Source organism: Anarrhichthys ocellatus, unplaced genomic scaffold, assembly GCF_004355925.1.
Source record: "Anarrhichthys ocellatus isolate YVR2014 unplaced genomic scaffold, GSC_Weel_1.0 scaffold442, whole genome shotgun sequence".
Taxonomy (NCBI): domain Eukaryota; kingdom Metazoa; phylum Chordata; class Actinopteri; order Perciformes; family Anarhichadidae; genus Anarrhichthys; species Anarrhichthys ocellatus.
Genome location: NW_022280416.1, coordinates 15570 through 38547, shown reverse-complemented (window position 1 = coordinate 38547; position 22978 = coordinate 15570). Strand labels below are relative to the sequence as shown.

The window sequence follows — 22978 nt, the reverse complement described above, 5'->3', positions numbered from 1 at the left end:
AGAGTGAAGCAGGTATTTAATGAAAACAGAACACTTACAGGAACATAACAGGGAATCCACGGACGAGACAAGAGACGAGGGGGGAAATCCAGCAGGAAGAGGCAGGGCAGGCACAGGACGAGCCAAACGGGCGGGTAGACATAAAAATGATTTGGCAGTGAGTGTGTGTGTGACTGGGGTCTAAATAGTGGAAGCAGCAGAGTGAGCAGGTGAGAGTAATGAGCTGACGAGGTGGGTGTGACTGGCAGGTGCACTGAATAAACTGATTAGGTGAGTGAGAGATGGAAAAAACAGGATAATGGTGGCAGAGCTGTGACAGTAATGTTATCTTATTCTAAATAAATAAAATAAGCATGAATCTCATTCAGGTTGAATGCACATTAACTCATGCATGTGGGCAAACATCTCACATCATTTCTAGTGTGGCATTAAAATGACCCAAACCTCTTCAGCATGTTTCACAACAGGCATCCACTCTTCAACACATGATTGATGTACTCATATTCTGAAGCATATGGAAACATTCAGTGAATAATTACACACAGTCTCAGCTTTACTAAAAGGAAGCATTACTCATACTGCTTTTGTGGACTTGGGATTTCCTGCCAGATAGAGGAATATTATGAGGAAGTCTTAGCATTCACATTGAAAAGACATCTGTAATGAGTTACCTTGCTACTGGCTGGAGGAACAGTCTCACTGTCAGACAGCTCATCATAACTCTCAAACTCACTGGAGCTCCAGCCGTTGGAGCCCCGGTGACCAGGTCTCTGGATGTCCTCGTAGATGCCATCAACATCTATACATAGAAGCCAAAAGAACACATAATGTTCAGTTTCACATGAAAGGGTTAATAATTGTGTCTCTTAAATAGTGCTGGGCAAGTTAACGCGTTAATTTCACGTTAACGCATTCATTAATTAACGCCGACAATTATTTTATCGCGCGTTAACGCATTTTTTAAATTTATTATAATTTTATTTATTTATTTTTATTTTTTTATTTTTTTTTTATTGAAAAACAAGACACAATACATATACATAACAACAAGAGGATGACAAGAACAGCCCACTGTTCTTGTCAATAAAAGCCAGCAAACATCCTATAGTCAGTAATTTTAGTGCACCTATATGCTGAAATTCAGGTAAACGCATTTAAACGGCATAGATCGGGAGCGAGCGAAGGACTTTGAAAGTTAGCGGAAACATTAACGTGAGACAACATCCGGTTTCTTCAGACGAACATCCGGTTTTCAGAATAAGATGCCAACAAAGCATGAATTATATTCACATTAAGTATAAAACATGCTACCTGCATCTCGTGTCCTTTTGTTGATATAGCAGTACTTTTAAAATAAAAGTGCTCAATACACTACTTTTGAATTCATTATTGAACTTTGCCATAACAATGCGATTAATCGCAAAAAATCCATGAGATTAATCGCGATTAAATATTTTAATCGTTGCCCAGCACTACTCTTAAAGCAATATTATGCAAGAATTGGTATTTTTGTGGCTTGGTTTTAATGAAATAGGGCTAGTGTTTAGTTTGCTTAATGTTTAAATGTGACTTTTGACATGTGGAAAAACTAAATAACTGAGAGAGACTGGGATGACACCACCAACGTTGCAATCTTTCATAAATAACATTGGCAGCAATAAATAAAAATAAAAAATAAATGTGATGTCAGATTGTCGTTCTCCCGTTAGCCTTGGGACAGATCACTAGCTTATGTCAGGACAGTATAAACAGTTTCCAACCCTGCATTAGTTGGCTCAATATCAAGCTAGTTTCTTCTTATAGCTAGCTGTTGATGTGTGCTCAATCAGGAAAAGTGCTTTCAGTCAGTCTGCATTTTCTGTAAAATGTCTGTCCATGCCAGTCACCATTAGAGAACTGGACACATACGCTCATTTAAAGAGATGGTTAATAAGTACCCAGCTCTGTCAGCACAGAATGTAACTGCACCTTACTGTCCTCAATCTGTCTGTGCTGAACTTCTCTCGGTCTGTCTGCTAAATGGACTTGTTTCTCTCTTTTTTAACTCTACATGTCATCATTCACCATTCACACCCATTCACACATTACCATGCAAGGTGCCACCTGCCCATCAGGACTAACTAAGAGTACATCCACACTACTCAGTCCACACGGGCGTTTCAGCATCGTTTTCGAATTTATCTGCATCCACACGCAACCTTCGAAAACGGATATCACGTGACCATTATCGTACATCACGTGACCATTAACGTACACTGGGCATGCGCGTGACGGTGTAAACAGGAAGTAGATTGGTTGCTTAGTTAAAAAAAATACGACAGAGTAATAAAGTAGTCTTTAAAATAAGGAAAGGTTGTTTGATACTTAAGATCTTCTCTAAAATCTCCCTCTATAAACTCAAACAGACACAGTTCGTGGAAAGTTTTAGAAGTTTTATTTTTCAGACTTAGTTACAGCGCTGCGGATCTTTCTCTATCTCTCTCACTCTCTCTCTCACACATATCAAATTTACTTTAAAATCAACACTTACACGTAAACGTTTGCTAGATTATGGGTCCATAAATATGGTTAACACACGTCTCTCACTCGTTTCCTCGTTGTTGTCTGTTAGGTAGCTCTGCTAGTGGCTAAGCTATCTGTCCTACTGGATAGCATTTACTGCTAACCATGACTTCAGACGTCCGCTCCGTAGGGCTGATAACGCCGCTGGTCACGCCACTCGCTAATCACTCCAATAACAGCTGCTTCCTCCACAGAAATGCAGACTTTAACTGAACAACAGCTGCTAGTAAAGACAACAAGGTCAGCATCGCTTGTAATCAGTTGTCCACGTTAAAATAACCTGCTAGTCGATCGGTATTCAATGTTGTTGTTTGTTTTCTTCCGAGTAAGGGTCACGTGATAGGCATGTGACGAATCAGGGAAGGATATGTCATGACTGCTAAGAACCAATCAAGTAGCGAACGCGGGTGTGGGCGTCATCGTTTCTGAATGTATCCGTTTTCGACTGTTCACACGAAGAGGCAACCCCGGAGTTTTCAAACTTATCCGTCTTTGGGAGCGTTTTCAAACTCCTCCGTTTTCGGTGCTTGAAAACTCCGCATAGTGTGGACGCTCAGTGTAAAGGTAGCAAAACATATGCATTTTCAAATGGAAACGGAGTAATGTGGACATGGCCTAACAGTCATACAACACTACAAGAGCAATTTGGGGTTAAGTGTCTTGCCCAAGGACACATTGACATGGACTAGTGGAGCCGGGGATCGAACCGCCGATCCTCTGATTGAAGGACGACCCTGCTCTACCACTGGGCAACAGTCGCCCCCTACTGTATGTTTTTAGAGTCTAACAATGCAACATAATTTTGTCTTTAATCCATGTTTCTATTAACATAATCATCCCTCATATATTTGCTCCGATGTGTTGTTTTATGAGCCTCTGTGTGGCATGTCTTAATAGTATTCTGTTTTTTAGGGTGACTTTGGTGCCTCTTGGCTAACTCTGGCACATTTACAGTGATCTTGTCTCTGTTCCACAGTTCTCCCCATCCTCTTTCGAATTTCATGCTATTAATGTCACTTATCCAGTCAATCTCACCATTGCTGTTGTGGTGTCTAGCTCCTCCAGGCCCTCTCGGTGAGTTCCTGGAGGAGCTTGACACATTAGTCTCGCACTTCCATGACGATGGCTCCGCACTCATCCTGCTCGGCGACTTCAACATCCAGACTGATAAGTTAGAACCTCTTCTTTCCTTCCTCTCCTCCGTTGACCTTTACCACTCCTCTTCTTCTCCTACCCACAAGGCCGCCAACCAGCTGGATCTTATCTTCACTAGACACTGTTCTACTGCTAACCTCTCCGTCACTCCCCTCCAGCTCTCTGACCACTATTTCATGTCCTACTCCGTCTCCTTCTCCTCTCCCCCCGTACTTCCGCCACCTACCCACATGGTTTCTACCCATAGTCATCTCCGCTCCTTCTCCCCCGCTGATCTTTCCTCTTCTGTTACCTCTGCTCTCCCTGACCCTGAATCCTTCTCTCTCCTATCCCCTGATACTGCTACTGATCTTCTCCTTGGCACCCTTTCCTCTTCTTTGGACAACCTCTGTCCCTTCACCTCCAGGCCTGCATGGCCAACCCCACCTGCCCCATGGCTGTCGGACTCAGTGCGTACTGATAGACAGATCCTAAGAGAGGCTGAGTGTAAATGGAGAAAAGGCAAACTCCGGGAGGAACTTCTTAACTTCCAATCTCTTCTTTCCACTTTTTCCTCCTCTCTATCTACTGCTAAAGCTCCTTTCTTCAGCTCTAAAATCCTAACCTCTGCTTCCAATCCTAAAAAACTCTTCGAAACTTTCTCTTCATCCTCCAACCCCCACCCCCTCCTCCTACTTCCTCCCTTCTCCCTGACGATTTCTGTCCTGATTCTCCTGGACCTGTCTGCGGCGTTTGACACTGTGAACCACCAGATCCTCCTCTCCACCCTCGAGTGGATGGGCGTCTCAGGCTCTGCACTCTCCCTGTTTGCATCCAGCCTGACAGGTCGATCCTACCAGGTGACATGGAGGGGGGCCGTATCGGAACATCTCTGGGTTCTGTTATTCGCTCGCATGACTTCTCTAACCATGGTTATGCCGATGACACCCAGCTGGTCTTGTCATTTCCCCCGGTGACACTCAAGTGGAGGCACGCACCGCTGCATGCTTGGCTGACATCTCAAAGTGGATGACGACACACCACCTGAAGCTCAACCTGGACAAAACCGAGCTACTGTTCCTCCCGGGGAAGGGTTGCCCGCACCGAGACCTGTCCATCACCATTGACGATACTGTGGTGACGCCAACTCGGACTGCGAGGAACCTGGGTGTGACCATGGACGACCAACTGTCATTCTCAGCAAACATTGCAACAGTTACACGCTCCTGCAGATTCCTGCTCTACAACATCAGGAGGATTCGCCCCTTCCTCACTGACGAGGCGACGCAGGTGCTCATCCAGGCTCTTGTTATCTCCCACCTGGACTACTGCAACTCTCTACTTGCCGGAGCCCTGGCCATCAGACCTCTGGAGCTTGTCCAGAAAGCTGCAGCTCGCCTGGTGTTCAATCGCCCCAAGTTCTCCCACACAACTTCCCTTCTCCGTTCTCTACACTGGCTCCCTGTAAGAGCTCGCATCCAATTTAAGACTCTGGTGCTAGCCTACAGGGCAGTGAATGGAACAGCTCCTTCCTATCTCCAGGCCATGGTCAAGCCCTACACCCCCGCCCGACCACTTCGCTCTGCTGCCTCGGGGCGATCAGTTGCCCCGCCGCTCAGAGGTCCCTGCGGCTGATCGACCCGGTCACGGCTGTTTTCTGTCCTGGCCCCACAATGGTGGAACTCCCCACTGATAGTAGAGTCACTGCCCATCTTTTAGCGCAGGCTGAAAACTCACCTCTTCAAGAACTACTACCCTGAGCCTTCCACTCAGCACTTATTGTATTAATAATAGTTTGTTGCACTTATGGTATTAGTTTGTTTCTGCACTGTACTTTTGCTCTGGTTTATGCTCTTAGATGCTTGTTTAAAAAAGGAGATGCACTTATGACTTCTGGTGCCTAGCAGTTCTCTTGAATACCTATGTTGAATACACTTATTGTAAGTCACTTTGGATAAAAGCATCTGCTAAATGACTGTAATGTAATGTAATGTAATCTTATATTAATTTGCACTGTCCCTACCAAATAAACCAAATATTAAAAAAAGAACAGGCAATCAGGGTGAGAGTGGTAATGAAAGAGGTGCCATTCTCCCTGTTACAGGTCAGTGAAACATCAAAATGATGTAGAAGGTAAAAAAGTTGCATAATGTTGCCTTAAAGGTTCTATATAGGATTCAGAGTGTAAATACAGCAGCACATGTAAAGATATAGTAGAGTAATGTCACTCTGTCTCTGTGTGTGTTGTTATCAGAGCTTCTCTGTGCTTTGTTTACATAGCTGGACCGGTCATGCATGCTTTTAGTGCATAAGAGCCTCCGGTGGGCTCTGCACTGCTGTCAAACATCTGATAACGCCATCCAGACTGACTGTCATAGCAGGAGTGTAGCACCCACCCTCTGGCTCCACCTCAGGTTAACACTGTTAGCACTGTTGCCATTGTTAGCGCTGTTAGCTTCTAGCTGCTAGCCACCCGCTCCCATACTGAGAGCCGTGTGGAGGCAAAAGATATGATCTAAATCCCATACAGAGAACCTTCAAGCCTCTTTTGTTTTAGGCAGCCTGTTAAATTGGTGTAGTCCACAGAGTTGAAGGTGGTGTCAGAGTTACACACTGATCACTGCTATGATGTAAAAACCAATGACTCACCTTCCACTGGGTGCTGAAGGTTCTCAGGAGGCACGTCGTCATAGATGACCTCTGGGTCTCTGACCACACTGTCTGGGCTGCAGATCACTGGACTCTGGTTGGTTGGTCTGTCTACCTCAGCTGTGTGATGTTCAGTCTGTGGGCTGACTAAAGAGGACACCTTGGTCTCAGCCATGTCCTGCTGTTGGCTGCACCCATTTATTGCACTGCCAGACTCGTCCTGACCGCCTTCTGCCATTAAAGAAGGATTTTCTACAAAACGATGAGACCACTGGTTCAAGTACCACAGTGTTAAAGAATCCTTTTTTTAATATCACATACACTACATTTTGTTCAATGCTGTCTAAAGCATGCAGCAGTGTGTATTTAAGATTCAGTCGCCATTGATTATCATTGATTTCAACAGTAGGAGTAAATACAGTAAACGTGCACTTGTAGGGTAATTAAGTCGGAATATTATGAGATTAAAATAACATGGAGAATAAATGTCCCTTTGAACCTGTCTTTAAGAACCTCTTATGTATTTTGTTTGGTACTGAATACATGACACTGAGATAACAGTGGTTAGAGTGATTACAACAGTCATGGTTACATATTCTCTCACTAATATTTAATTCCTGTGAAACTAATTAGTAACTGTTATTTTGACCTGATCCCTGGAAACCCTTCAAGGACTATGGGCTAAGCGTTTGTGTGTGTTCTAGAGCAGTGATTCTCAACTAGTGGGTCGCGACCCAAAAGTGGGTCGCGGACCTGTTTTCAGTGGGTCGCGGGCCTTTGGCTGACAAAAAACAAAACAAAAAAAAAAACGTGATTTTATTTTGAAGGGCATTTTTTATGCAGCGGAATTATTCCAGCATTTAAGGCACTTGTTCAGCGGTGCAGGAAAAACACCGACCAGTGCGGTGTGAATCACATCACGTGATGCAGCTCAGCCAATCAAATATGGGTATTCTGACAAGTTTCCTGACTCAGTGAGATGTACACACACCGTGACACAGGGGGGAGAGACGAGGAGATAGACAGCAGAGCAGGACTGTAGTGTGAGTTGTGAAAGTCAAATCATAGGACGATTTCCAAAAGAGAAAATGACCAGAGAGACCAGAGTCATTAGACTCTAACTGGACAGACTCATATAGGTGAATTCTTCCAACACTAATTTCTCTTTTTAGAAGATGAGAAAAAATATTATATTGTGGATTCATCACTTCACCCTGAATGACCTGAATTTAAAGCTGCAGGGCAATTCAGTGAAAATAATTTTTCTAAAATGAATTTCGTTACGTAATTTATTTTTTAATCCAGCCGTTATTTTACTTGAAATGAGAAGAACATTTATTCATGTATTTCTATGTATTATTTATAATCCATCCAGTTCAATTTGAAAACTGAGAATAATAATTTTTAAAATATAATTGATGTGTACTTTCTTTATTTGATTTGACAGTTGTTGACTACACAGGGACGTTGTTACTACTAGACTTCTTGAATATAGAAATTTGGGTCGTGGGTCGCGGCTTGTCATTAAGGGGTGATGGTGGGTCCCGCAGCCAGACCAGTTGAGAACCACTGTTCTAGAGCAGAGGTCTTCAACAGGGGGTCGAGGTACTGCAGGGGGACCGCGAAATGTTTTGGTTGATAAGACAATTTAAAAAAAGAAAAGAAAAAACAATTCTCTAAACATGAATCTGTCCATTATTTTAATAGTTCAGTATTGTATGAAAGATAACAGGTATGTTTATGCATGGCAGTGGCACTAATAGGCCATCACCCATTTTTGTTTCCACATTTATATTTAAAATGAAAACATCAATTTGAATAGCTTGTATGCATGATTATCATGCGACAGACAATGTTGATATTGACATTGGTATCAGCTGACAAGGTATGTTTATAAATGGCAGTGGCACGGCCACCCTACTCACTGTACCTTGCACATGTTTAAAATAAAGACATGAATAAATTAACCTGTGTATTATTTGAATAGCTTAGTATTGAATGCACAATAAAGATGTATGTTTATACATGGCACTAGGCCCAGTTTAATATAAAACACAATTTTATACAATATATATAATCGGGGTCCCTGCTCCATCTCTCTATCAGTTTGGGGGTCCTTGGCCTGAAAAACGTTGAAGACCCCTGTATCTAGAGTTTGATTTCAGCACTGTTGAGGACCTTTATGACCTCACCTTAAAGATAGATTGGAGACAGACGGGCCTCCGGTCTAAAGGACCTTCATCAGAGCATATATGGCTCAGCTGGAATGGCAGATGTGTTTTAATCGTGAAAACACCTACAGCTGTTTCATTAACAACTGCTAATCATCAAAACAAAAGCAGAACAGTTTTGTGGTTGATGTGCTGATGAAATGTAGATTATGTCATGATGAACTCAACATGATTCATCATGTGATCCACTATAGTACAGGTGATTCTGCCCTCCCTATGATGTGTAATACATCACTACATGACTGACTGTATTCCTGACTGTGATGCAACATATTATAGTGCTGATTACTTCAGTATGGAGCAATCTGTCATATACATACTCCTGATATGTTTAATCTCAATGATATGGCTTCAGTTTATGATGGAATGGGATCGATATGCTGATCCTTCCCCATGGTAGAAACATATGTTGGTGTTAAGGCTTTGACTCCAGACAGCTTCACACACATGTTGCTTGCTCCCTTAAACTTACCTTGCACACAAAATATGTTTGGGTTAATTAGTCTTTGTTAAGCAGGAGCTTACACTGTGTTTGGATTCAAAGTGTAATGTCATGGTACAATATACGTATGTCTGGATACTTTTGATGAAAAGGGCCAAATTATATTACTTCATCGTTCATCGTATTAACAGAAGTCAGCCCCTCCCCCACACACTGGGGATATAATTGCTTTTATCCATCGAAGAGGGACAATTCCCCTCGTGAGGTGTTCAGATTAAAAGCGACTTTTTAAAAATGTGTCAGCGTAACAAATGAAATGGTAAACTGAGGCCATGTGTTTTGGAGTGTCACAATCCAAGTTGGTCTATGCTTGTCTTAAACAGAGCACCCAACGGACTCACAGGAGGCACACCTGTGAGCATGTGATTTCTACAAAGACTTGTATACTTCTCTGATAAAAGGTTCACTGCCTACAGGAGAGATACTAATTTAAATGAACAACTTCTGAGGAACAGGTTTCTTATATGCATGACTGTGACCTGTAGAGACTGGCATAACACAATTAACATAACTTGCTGCACAACCACACACACACTACTTCAATATTCTCACAAGTACTACTGCATATGTGCTACTGACTGAACTCATGGTAAACTACCACTCAGATGATAGAAAGATTGGTCTGTGTTTGTGGGTGAACACACACATACACAGTACTCATACAGTACAGGGGTATGGAACAGAGGACAGCTAGCTATTCCTAATGCTAACAGCTAGGTGAAGCTGGAAGTAATGACTGTATGCACAGGACTTGGGCTCTCTATTCCAACTCAACAGGGCATTGATTTACATGTATCAAATAAAAGGATGGAGCCTCACTGAAACATAGCCTCGTACCTTTGCTACAAGCTAGCTACTAGAGCTCATACTACAGGCAGTTGTGTACCTTTGTGTAATCGCACTGTGAGCTCTGAGACCACACTGAGCCAGTCCTTGGCTCGAAGTGATGCCTGTGCTGTCCGGATGCAATCAAACAGAAAAACATCCTCACTTTGGTGAGCATATGGACACAGACCAGCTGTGAGCTGGAACCAGAGCTCCAGTGAGGGTCTCATCAGATACTGATGGTCCTCTTATTTCTTACCTTCATAAATACTGCTCGCTTTCCAGAAACTCTCTGACTCTCCAGTCACTCCCAGATCAGAGGAAGTGGAACGCCTGCAACAAGCATATTAATCTGCATTTAGTCATAGCAGGTCAAAAAACATTTCCTAAGTATCACAAGACATGCTTCATCAGTCCATGAGGGGATTTCTCTCCCATTTTGGGGATGAACTGCACTCCAATACCTCTAAATAGATAAAAGCCTGGTTGCCAAAAAAAAACTCAACTGAAGGTCCACTTACTTACTCAACAGTGACCAAAGAACTTTGGAACCCGAGGTGGTCGTATAAAAGAGACACATCTGTTGAGACAGTCTACATTCGTTGCTGAAGATCATGCAATGTGGTTTTAAACCTCTGGAATAAAGATAGTCAGTGGATCTTAATAAACTTTTCCTGTTTTTCAAGGTTCCAGAATGAACTTTCATGTTCAGCTGGAAACTTACGTTTAATAGAGACACAGACTGGTGACACCCACAACATGACCTCTATGGTAGTAAATGTCATAACACAAGAAAGTATGAGGTAAGATGAAGTCTGATGATTTCTATTTATATAGAAGTTTTCTTCGAATTCTAAATTAGATAATGTGTTTATTGCATTGTAAATCAATCTAGTTTTTTTGCCACATACCAGTTCACTGGAGTTTAACTGGCATGTGGTTTTGGTGGCAAACCTGACAGGTATCAGAACTATGTGGTCAGACTGCATCATATTCAGAACATTGACTCATTTCATATGAACTGATTCCAATGGTCATACTGGTCAGTCTCCTCCAGATATGCATTTTACTGTCACCTGCTTTCATACTGTTTGTTCTTTTCTTCAAGTCTACTTACATGAAATTCTACATTCTAAATGTTCAAAATGTGTTTTTCTTTGCATGGCCCTAGATATTACACACAACACTGATTAAAAAAATGAAATTCCAGAGATTATTGGTCTGCTAATGTTTGGCTTAAAGATTTGAATGTAGTCAGTTAAATGTGTCCTCTCGCATATGTAACAGGCTATAATTTATTCAATCATAACTTACCCTTCTGGTGACTCCCTGACCTCCATATCTGGCAAAAAGAGAAAATGACAATGTCATCTAAAAGCATAAAACCCTTATTTCAATACATCCATACCTATTGTGTACTTGCTATGTTCACCTAGGCAGTGCTGCTGGCACACTGAGGGGTGTTGGCCCTCCTGCATAGTAATGGTTGCTCCATTCATGCCCTGCCTTGCTGTCTCCTGGGCTGTGTTTGTCTTGGTGTAAAGGTTTGACACTGCTGTGTCTGTGGTCCAATCACTCTTCATCAAGGAGCCGGAACTCCTCTCTGGAGGTCCAATGTCATCGAACTCAAACTCCTCCCCCTGCTCCTCTTCATCTGCATCTTCTTCTATGTGTGACGCCCCATTCGATATAGACACTGAGGAAAGAAGCAGGTGATTTAGTACTTAATACCAGACTGTTTCACTGTAGTTACTGGAGATGAGCACAGGTGTTCAGCTAAAAACACCTCATTTAGATTTAGACTTTCCAGGCAGTGTCCAGAAGTAAATCCAAGACTTCTTTGCTGTAAGAATAAAGTGCTTGTTAGAAAGTAACAAAAAGTAACAAAGTGTGTCCACAGTCACAATAAAATGAAAGAGAGAAACCCTCCACATGACCAGTTTGTTCTATGATTTCAATAGGTCTGCTCACTGACAGCTGTTTGGCCTAATTGGAAACACCATCAACCTTCATAGGCGGGACTAAGAATTCTTCCTAAATAATGTAGCTATCTTGCAACATCTATAAAGAATGGCTATAATAATGGTGACAACATTGAATGAGATCAACACAGATGCACAAGTTGTTGTAAGCTGTTTCTGTAACTCTTAAATCAACCTATTTACTGCTCCTACAGCAACACCTTTTGTCTGCACTTAATGGGCCATCGGTGTGTCATCCACAAGTCTCCCTGCCCCCCCGAGTATATCTGTTTTATGTAACAGAGACAAACCAGTCAAACCCATGGACAGCTTCAGGACGGGAGAGACAAACAGAGTATTGAATATTGAATATAGAATAGTGCCATAAACATTAAGTACTTGGTTTGAATATTTCCCTTAGTGTTAACATCCTGACTTCAATGAAGAGCTGGAACAAGCCAATACACAAGCCAACATACAAGCTTATATGAGATACTGTCAGACAAGTTTTTTTTTGATGTACTTAAAAGTCATAAAGGTGAAATGGAAAATCAGCAGCTGTAGAAGAAGTATTTCAATCTTCTTTTAAAAGAGTAAAAGTAGAGTTAGCAACACTACATTGTCAAATACTGTAAATAAGGCCTGCATTCAAAATATTACTTAAGTAAAAGTACCAAAGTATTAGCATCAAAATATATCTAAAGTACCAAAAGTAAAATGAGTCATTATTCCGCGGCACACCAACAACCAAAAAAGTTACAAAATGACACATTGCAGCATAATACAGCATATATGCTGACACTTTAAGTCTCTCAATGTGTTGATCCTCACTCAGTGTGAAACCTGGGCCTGTTTAGATGAACACAAAGCTGACATCCTGGCAGAAACTGAAAGGCTCACATGAAGCTCTTCCTCAACAGCTCTCAGTCTCTCTGTTTTTAGTTTTGTTGTCCAGGGCCCAGATCAGAGTCTGCATTTTTCCTTTTCAAATATTTCTCCATTGCTGTTCGTCTTGTCACCACAACCTCTCCCACGCATCATTTAGTTCTACTGTCTTAAATGAACACGGTCATTATTGCGCTACCTACTGCCACCCACTGGCATGGAAGAGTATTACTTAGCCAGCCACTATGTTGCAGCTCAGATGCTCAACAATGGCAAATTATTTACAGCAAATAAATAAACAACAAAACTAAGTGTTCCATATGCCTCAGTTGGTTTATGTGGTTTTGTGAAGAAAGCGCCATCTCATGGTAACACCCTGCAATTGAATGTATGGGGGCGTTAACAGTGGAATCTAGACATGGCCCGACAGGAAACAGGAGGAGAGGGGAACTGGCATCTGTAGCAACCTCTAATGCAGCATCTGTGTCAAGTGAAGATCATGTTGGTACAGACACATCAGTTGCTGCTAACTGGTTAGGGTGAAACTAACAAACTTGGACAGAGTTCACCCTGTGACTTTGGTCCTTCACCTAACACTTGGAACACGGAGTGATGTTGATAGAAAACATTTTGGGAAGCAAGCTTATTTGCTCTGTTTGCTAGATTGAGATGAGCTTATCCATATCAATCTCATGTCTGTGCATTCAATATGGAGCAAGTTCAATACAGATTTGGAGTCAGGATGTGGTTAGCCTAGCTTAGCATAGAGACTGGAAGCAGGGTGACACAGCTAGGCTGCTTCAAACAGCAACTCTGACCCTGACTATCTCGTTTGTTTACCATATTTCTGTTTGAACAACAGTCAGGTGCAGTGAAGTCTTGTCATATGTGTGTGAATGCTAACATGTAGTGTAAAGCCCTTCGAGTGGTGGGAAGACTAGAAAGGCTCGATATACATGGAAGTCCATTTACCATTTACCAAGTCCATGGTTAGTCCATAGCTGGAGACGATAGAACAGTGTTCAAGGATGGGCCATCTCTAATAATACACTTACGGTAGACCTATATCATTGGATTATAGCTATTGTGTTGAATCACTGTATTGTTGCAGCTGGTGAAGTGGAGCTAATTGAACTACATTATATACATAATAATTAGGCTATAGATCACTGAATAATATATCATAGTTAATTAGTTGATTTATATTGTGTTTAAGATCTAAGTAGTCTAACTCGTAACTAATATTGTAAATTATATGTTGTAAGTAACCCAATTTGTGTTTAGCAATGAATTTGTTTCTTACATTTGTTGTGTTTTTGCCTGTTTTAAGACAAAATGCTCTTATTTTAAAAACATGCCTTTATTTGTTTTAAAATCAATGCTCTTATCTCTGTGGGTTTAATCTCTAAAAAAAAAAAAAAGAGGAAGTAGCACTGTGCGTAAACGGTTAACGTATGAGCACCCCCCCCCGCCGAAGAGGCACAAGCTCTTACGTTGTTTGTGAGTTTATCAATACATTTTACAATCATCAGTCACGTGTCGGACCATCACCACTGCTAAAACAAGAGCACAACATGATTTACAAGAGCACAAAGCTCTTCATAGATCTAGCCACTTCATTTCAAAGTGCACCAGATTGATATATTTAACTTAAGGGTCCCAAACTGGAAGCGAACTGCCGACATTACAGTTCTGTGGTATGCGGTGTAAACACTCAGCTACCAGGGCAATAGAAGCTTTTAATGCGATAGCTTTAGTATGTTAGCCACTTAACAAAGTCTTCAATATTATTTTAATAAAATGGGAATTGCCTTTATACTATAAACTGGCTACTGTTTGTACTTTGCCATCTATTTCCACTTACCTGCAGAGCAGTAAACTTCCTAAGCAGGTGTTACCGCACCTCATCCAACTGACTCCATGTGCCTCTGTAGTCATCCCAGTAACTCCGGGTTCAACTCTGTCAGCAGGCAGACTAGCCTGAAGGAAGAGGCCAGACCAACAACCTCATTCATTGTAAGATAATGCAACATGTTGAGCAGATTGTTGACCAGTGCTCCACTGAGCAGCAGCATGGGAAACAGAGGATTAGTCACTGTTATGCTACAACCCAGGAGAGCTGTTAGTGCTGGAGAGATTACACTCTCAACATATGGCGTTTAAGCACTTACCCTTCACCAGTCATTCCTCATCTGCACCACAACTTAGACACACACACACCCAAGCAACAACAAGGCTGAGTTACCAACTGGACAAAGCAGGCAATTCCCTCAGGGCTCAAGACCCCCATAGGCCCTCAAGAGCCCCACATTCATGGCATTAGTTTGTGGTCGTTTCACCTTTCTCTTAAATATAGGCTGGTGCTGAAGAGAAACAAATCGTGCTTACAACTTACTCGGAGTTTTACTTCAAAATACTCTTCATTTCCATACAGTCATGTCACAAAAAACATAAATCTCCCCAAAATATTGAAATAGTAATAAACACAATGAATATTGATCAATATTCATATGAGTGAAGAGCTCTATGCTATACAGGCAGATCAATGGAGAGTGGAAGGGCCCACAGGCCTCTATGAGTTATCCACAGATGGGCGGACCCCACAGGTCACAGGTGGACCCCGGTATTGGGTCCATCGGGCTTAGTTTGTGTTTATTCACTTCATCCTACATCTAAGTTGGGGCCAGGTAGTGATTTAGCTGAGAACAACTGTACACACTGCACAAAGTGTGGGAGATAGAGATGTGTCGGATTGCAGTTATATCCAGAGGCACCGTCGCTAAACCGCAGATTGGGTCACAAAAATTAACATTTCGATTACTAGTGAAAAAGTTGCAAATAATACATAATAAATGAAGTACATTCTCTAAACTGTGAAAATAGCAGAGAGCAGAGCTGCTGTCTCACAAGCTGTGAGAGCTGCTGTTTGCATTTACGCACTAGGAACAGCAGCCTAACCTCACTCATTATAGTTGTGTTTCCTTCGTTATGTTACCTACAGTTAGTTCTGTTGCCTAAATGTCCGACGCTATTCTCTTCATTGACAATACTGCATGCATGACAACATTTTTCAAATGGCTTTAGAGCTGATCCGCACATCTCTAGTAGGAAAACAGGAATCATCTTCTATCTTTAAATGAACTTGTAGATATTCTGGTCAGTGATAAACTACTACTGACAAAAAGCAAACAGCTGTTTACCTTGTTGAGAAGATCAGTAGAGTACTTCAGTCTCCCTTAAACTGCAGTATATTTACAGCCCTTTGCTCCATTGGGAGGCATAGTCCTCCTGGTGACTGCTGCTAGAGGGCCTCTCAGGTCAGCTGACAGGACATTTTGTGTCATGGTTGTCTCAGAAGCATAAGGCTTACACAGCATAATGTAACTAGCAGGGGATTAGGAGTCAGGCATTGCCAACAGGCCATTCTGTGAGCATGTAGGCACAAGTTCAGTTTAGATCTGATATTTTTGTCAAAATGAGTTTCCCTTGTTGCAGGATGTGTTGGCAGAGGAAGTGCCATTGTGAAACATTAAGATGTAAATACGGTGGGTTCATGATGAAATCTCATTTGTCAGAGTACTTCTCCTCTGATGATGGCATTAGGCTTATCTCTGCTTTGACTTGAGACATTTTCTGAGAAATCACAAAGATTTCCTGTTACAAATTGTGGCCATGGATTTTGAATAACAGGAAGAGTCTAATGAGAGACACCATTAAGTTGTATAAGAAACGTAGGATCGAGGATTTTTAAAACTTGACCCGTACTAAAGATTAAAAGTGAACATTTCTCTCCAATAATAAATAGTTGGAGTAGTCCTTTAATTCACAGTATGACAAAAATATCTGGAAATCTATGTTCACCTGCACCTGATGCATGAATTCAATGTTATACTGTGGACAGCACACGGTAATGAAATGAGGTCTAATGAACTTACCATCAATTCATCAATTCATCAGTTCATCAATTCATCAATTCATCAGCACCACTTGATGAAAAGACAATTTTCATTTCCCATAACATACACATTGACAACAACCTCCTTCTGAATAACAGCAAGAGCAAGGAGATTGTTGTTGACTTCCGGAGAGGCCACACTCAACACCCACCACTGACCGTCAATGGTGCTGATATAGAGAGAGTGAGCAGCACCAAATTCCTGGGGGTGGACATCAGTGAGGACCTCTCGTGGACAGCCAACACAACATCACTGGCAAAGAAAGCCCACAGGCGCCTCTACTTTCTCCGCAAACTGAAGAAGGCAAGAACACCACCACCCATCATGTGCACCTTTTACCGAGGCACCATTGAGAGCATCCTGACAAACTGTATCTCTGTGTGGGGCGGAAGCTGCACTGACTACAACAGGAAAGCCCTGCAGCGCATAGTGAACACAGCTGGAAGGATCATTGGTGCCTCACTCCCCTCCCTGCAGGACATGTATGACATCCGCCTAACCCGCAAAGTGACCATGATTGTGCGAGACCCCAGCCACCCCTCACACAGTCTCTTCAGCCTCCTGCCCTCTGGGAGAAGATACCGGAGCCTCCGTGCTCGCACCACCAGACTCTCAAACAGCTTCGTCCACCAGGTTGTTAGGAAGCTGAACTCTCTCCCTCCTCTCTTTAAGACTCCCTATGTCTGACTGCTGCTAAATACAGATTGATAGTTTTTTTCTTAATATATATGTTGTCTAAATGTTTTTTTATCTATTTGCACTGTATTCACTTTATATGTTTATATGTTGGACTGGAGAGAAACGTCTTTTCAACTCCTCTGTATGTTCGGTACATATAGTGGAATTGACAATAAAGCTAACTTTGAACTTTGAACTTTGAACTGGTATTATTTTCCAACAGCACAAGTTGTAATGAAAAGAAGAGACTGCTGCCTGGCACTAGCACTCTTCACTCTCCACACTCTTTTCTTTTTTTGAACATACTTTTGGGGGAATCATGATGTTTTTAATGGGATTAGAGGAGCTGACTGTGACTGCTAATTAATCAATCAAACAGATAAAAGTCCAAATCTGTTATAATGTCATGTCTTAGTAAAGGATGTCACAGAGGCTAATGATTAATCTGGGCTACCAGAAACTGTACTGAAGGTACGTATGTCAGGAGGAATTCAAACTCATAAATCTAAATGATTGAACATCAATATGTTGGCTGCATGACTCACCCAAGGAATGGCAGAGAAGGGGATGTGGAGAGGTCATTCTCAAAGGTCACATCAGCTCCTGTGAACACAGAATCACCTCATCATTCAGAGAGATGACTAACAGTTGTCCCTTATCAAAACTGTTTACTTTTAGGTTAGACACGACTGTAAGTGATTAAACAGACTCACAGCGACACTGTCACGGTGACAGACAGACAGCACTCTAAACCTCTTCTGTGGGCTTCCTACTGCAGTAGGTGTCTCCAAGAGCACATTTTGCCATGATGACTCAAACACAGACTCACAAGGTGAAAATATTACCCACCACACGCTGTCACAGCTGGTAACGATGCAGAGCTTTTGGGAAACCTGTGTTATTTTGCTGCATTCTGCTCGAGGCAAGATGTGCGTGTTACATTCCTTTAGAGCAAATCCAGACGTGTCCTTCCCCAGACACAACTACATGGCAAGCCACTTAAACATGAGACCACATCTTTTAATAATTCTCAAAACTAGGTAATGGACATAAAATGATGGTCTGTTCAGACATAAAAAGATGTCATAAATAAGGCCAGGACCTGAACAGTGACCTTTTCATACTAGAAGTCGTGTTATTAATTAGCATCACATAAAAGACCCAGGGCAGAACAATCTCTTGCTGAGAGATAGATGAATAATTCAGCAGGCTCTATGGAAAACAGCCTCAGTACTACAGAGGATGCCGTGGGCCTGGCAGCTGAATGGACAATAGCAGAGAGAGGGAGCTCCGCTGTCAGCTGGGATGAGAAGACAGCCTCTGATTGTCCACACTAAGTGATCTACTGACTCCCACTGTGACCAAAGCATTCAGCTGAAGCCCAAAGCCAAACACAAACAAGATGACGCCGCGTTCTTACACAATATGTCACTGAAAGCTGATTAATCCTCTTGGTAAATGAGAAACGAGTTTTGTCAGTCAGGCCAACACAATATACTGTATGTTAACAGCTACTACTGGCAGAGAGTGCCGTCTAACACGTTGCTCCATGATCTCCCAGAGATCTGCCACTGACAGACAGTAACTATTGGCCGCACATATTCATGGTTCCCAGAGGATCAATACTCCTGACTTTGGTGATCCTCTGACTTTTCCTTTCCAGCCAACATAAGAAAGTCAAACTTTTGATTAGACCAACACTTTGCTTTATGACCAAATCATCCTGAGCAAATGTTAGCCTAGTAAGACGCTTACAGTCAACACTGTAGCTGGTACACATCCGCATGTTGCCGTCACTGTGAGCTTGTTAGCATTGTGTAGCCTCTGCAGTGTGGTTGACTGGGTTCAGCCTTTCTCTGGTTGGTCTTCAGCACAAGACACGACGGAGAAACTCACTGACCACATTCATGCTCACTGATACTAATGTGTTTTGTGACCCCCTGAATCTTCCACTATTTTGGTCACTCCCTGAGCTTTGAACACATGTGTACATCGCACATCTATCTCAAAATCTCATGGGCAGATAGCAGGAGACTGTGAAGCAAGATATTAAAAAATAAGGAATGATGGAATATTCTTTTATTTGTATGTATTGACCTCGTGGCCTTTACTCTTGCACCAAACTACTACTTACTAACAACACTGCTGTAATTGAATAAAACATCTCATCTATACAGGATTGTAACAACCATTGCAGCCTGTTTCGCTCAGCAGGCTTTCAGGGTTGTGATCGAGAACAAATAAGAGATCATGTGTGACTACAGTCATTGAACAATGGTCTCAGTTAAAGTGTAGACCAAAGTATTGGTACATGAAGCCTAACTGGTAGGATAGCAGGAACCATCAGCTGTCATCACAGCAACAGTCCAGCTGCTGGGAGACAGTGGACGTTGCCCTGGGCAGGTTCCTGGAGCAGAACTAGCCGCAGCGACTCTCATTATATGTATGAAGACACACCTCGACATAAACCTGCAGGTCACATGCACTCACGAGCCTGGATTGCTAGAGCAGTCTGTCCTGCTGCTGTCACCATGTCTTCAAACATGTTTAAACGCATTTCCATCTTATTGTGTGATGCGTTCATTATAGTTCTATATGTTAGCCTACACAATGTAGTCTCATGTGGAAACAATTTGTCTTACATTATGAACTATATTTACATTATAAACCCTCTATTTTGACATTAAGCTATACTTAACTATGATGAGGCCAGAACACTGAACAATGTATAGAACCCTTTAGAACCCTGCCCACTGACAGAACTCTCAACGGTCTTCATGTAGAGCACTCCCTCCCTCATAATCCCCATGTTCACTGGGTCACTCACCTGCCGTCTGGAGGTCATCAGCCAGTTTATTAATAACATGAACATAGAACCATAGGATCCAGGCAGAGTTATTACACCGTGTCGCTCACAGAAGTAGCTGTAAACCGGCTCCAGCAGCTCACCTCGGGTCCCGTTAGTGCGGCTGTCCCGCAACTTCCCCGCACTCCTACTCCAAAAACACAGGCTTCCCCAAGAAACTCTTCTTTCCGGGGTTTTCCTGTTGTGTTTCCCTCTCTCCTCCTCCTCTTCCTCTCTCGGCCCCGCTCTCCCGCTGCAGACGGGAGCGCGAGCTTAATTCACTTACAACTCGAAGAATAGCCGGCTTCCTCTCAGACTGAGCTCATCGTCATTTCATCCGACATTTGTATATATTTAGGCGTGTAAATATATATTTATAAATATATATGTATATGAGAGATCTCTGCGCGTATTGTCCAGTCTACTGTCAGTCAGCCGGCTCTTGTTGTCAGGACGCTGTACATTCAGCACTTACCGACACAACATGGTGGCGCTAGAGGACCGATGATGAGCACCGGTAACTAAGTCGTTATAAGCCTTCACGGAGTAGAAAACAGGCTCAACGGTCCGTGTACGTTTTGATAGTTTGTTTTATCGTTTAATCGAAAATACAGAAATACCATGTTTTTTCGTTTTCTGTTTTAAACCAAAAGCAGAAAGCACGGCCGTTTGTTTTCTGAATCCAAAAACGAAAGCATGAGCGAACCAAAGTCAAATAACGAGCCGATTTTGGTTTTTGTAAATTTCTCTTTTGTTTTTTTCTTTTGAAGAGAGACGCAAAGCAAGACAGCTGACCCGGAAGTAAGAATATTTCAAAATAAAAGTTAAGGCAATAGAATGACCGTATGAAAGCAATTCATATTTACAGTCCATGATGCAAGCATACCACCAGGGTAATATTAGAAGAAAAATAAATGAATGAATATAAATAAATCGGGGCCGATGGGAGTGTGTTAGCAAAAGTAGTTAACTACATGTGGTTTACTATTCATTCATCCATGTACAGCAATAATCAACTGTTTGATTAATCAGTGCATTGTTTAATGCAATACAGTTCGTAATATAGTTTAATCAAAGACAATTTGTGTGTGCAGAGTGGTTGCTGTTAGCACATATTTATTTCTCCACCGTATCCCCCCCCCCCCAAAAAAAAGTTCCCCCTGGGGATGAATAAAGTATCTATCTATCTATATATCTATTCTGTTCCTTGAGTGAAGGCAGAGCATAGACTGTAAAAGGAGACGCAGAGTAAGAGTGTTTACCCTTTCTACCAGTAGATGGCAGTATAAGTGTATTTAAACCATAGATTTAGTCATATTTACCTGTGTCTTTGTTAATTGTCTAGGTCAGGGATTCCCAAAGTGTTGTGCCCCAGGGTGCGCGAGCTGCCTCTAGGGGGTGTGCGAGAGGAAAAATGTAATGGTGGTCTAATGGTGCAGTCCAGTCTTCCATGCAGTCGGTGCAGTGAGGTTCTAGCTAACAGCTGTCTGAAGCCCTCTTATTTACGTCGCCACCTGAACACCAAACATGCCAGTGCAAGTCAAAAGCCCCTTACATTTTTTATATCGAAATTGGAGGAGTTACAAAACAGCCCCAAACAACTGCAGTCTCATTCATGTGTTGGGTCTACAAAAAACGCACTGCGGGCTTCATATCGGGTCAGTTACAGAATAGCAAGAAAGGGGCTACCGCACACAATCGCCGAAGACATGTGCTTGCCAGCTGCCAAAGAGATCGTGGAATGTATGATTGGAGAGAGAGAAGCAAACAAGTTGGACATGATCCCGGTGTCCAACAACACTGTGTCGCGCAGCATCGATGCTTTGTCCTAAGACATCCTGGCTACATTAGTCGGTCGCGTGAAGAAGAGGGAGTTTTACTCTCTGCAAGTAGACGAGTCTACACATGTGGCCAATCTGGCCAATCTTCTGGTGTACATCCGTTACCTTTTTGAAGGCACGGTGCAGGAAGTTTTTTTGTCTTTTTTGTCTTTTTTATCTTGTAAACAAACGCCACGCGCGAGCAAACTGTTCTCTCATTGGTCCGATTTTTATGCGGCTATAAATAGGCTCTGTTGCTTTTTTTTTAAGGTGTGGGGGATTGGGGGTGCGTGAACCCGGTCGGGATGTAGAAGGGGGTGCGTGGCCTAAAAAGTTTGGGAACCGCTGGTCTAGGTTATTGATACAGATGTTTTAATGCTGTTTATTTCATCTGATAGTGTCAGGATCCCTGTCAGACCAGACACCTTCCATGGCCACACAGCTGCAGCCACTCCAGCCGATTACCTCCTGCAGGCTGACAGACCAGACTCAGGTCCCATTAACACTTCCCCTGGCACTATATAAACTCTGGTCCTGCAGTCTGGGGTTGTCAGGTCGTACCGTCTTTCACCCGCTTCAACCCCGTTGCAGCTTCTGCCTCAAGCGCCTGCCTCCGGTGTCCGTCGGTCCGGGAATCCCCCGTGCCCTCCTTTGTGTTAACGGACTACACATCGCCGCTCTGCCCTCCGTGGTGTTAACGGGCTACACACCGCCGCTCTGCCCTCCGTGGTGTTAACGGACTACACACCGCCGCTCTGCCCTCTGTTGTATTAACGGACTACACACGTCGTCAAGCTGCCAGCTCTCCGGTGTCGAGCCACGGGACATCACGCCGTCAAGCTACCAGCTCTCTGGTGTCAAGCCACGGGACTCACACCGTCGATCTGGTGTCGAGCCACGGGACATCACGCCGTCAAGCTGCCAGCCCCT

At 42.7% G+C, this 22978-nt stretch overlaps 1 protein-coding gene across 3 annotated transcripts; it reads right to left on the bottom strand.

The window, feature by feature from the left end:
• Positions 1-277: 277 nt before the first annotated feature.
• Positions 278-21009, bottom strand: LOC116401434 (rho guanine nucleotide exchange factor 10-like protein). 3 transcript variants are annotated; one of them, XM_031879819.1, is made up of 7 exons: positions 20333-21009; positions 17929-17986; positions 11336-11599; positions 11218-11245; positions 10163-10236; positions 6346-6597; positions 278-799 (listed from the first exon to the last, which is right to left on the bottom strand). In XM_031879819.1, the coding sequence occupies exons 2-7, from the start codon at positions 17963-17965 to the stop codon at positions 621-623; spliced, it is 834 nt and encodes a 277-aa protein (XP_031735679.1). In that variant the 5' UTR covers positions 17966-17986; positions 20333-21009; the 3' UTR covers positions 278-620. The 3 variants fall into 3 exon arrangements, with proteins under 3 accessions (XP_031735679.1, XP_031735678.1, XP_031735680.1); XM_031879818.1 differs by having other exon boundaries at positions 20211-21008; XM_031879820.1 differs by having other exon boundaries at positions 6346-6492; positions 20211-21006.
• Positions 21010-22978: the final 1969 nt, after the last annotated feature.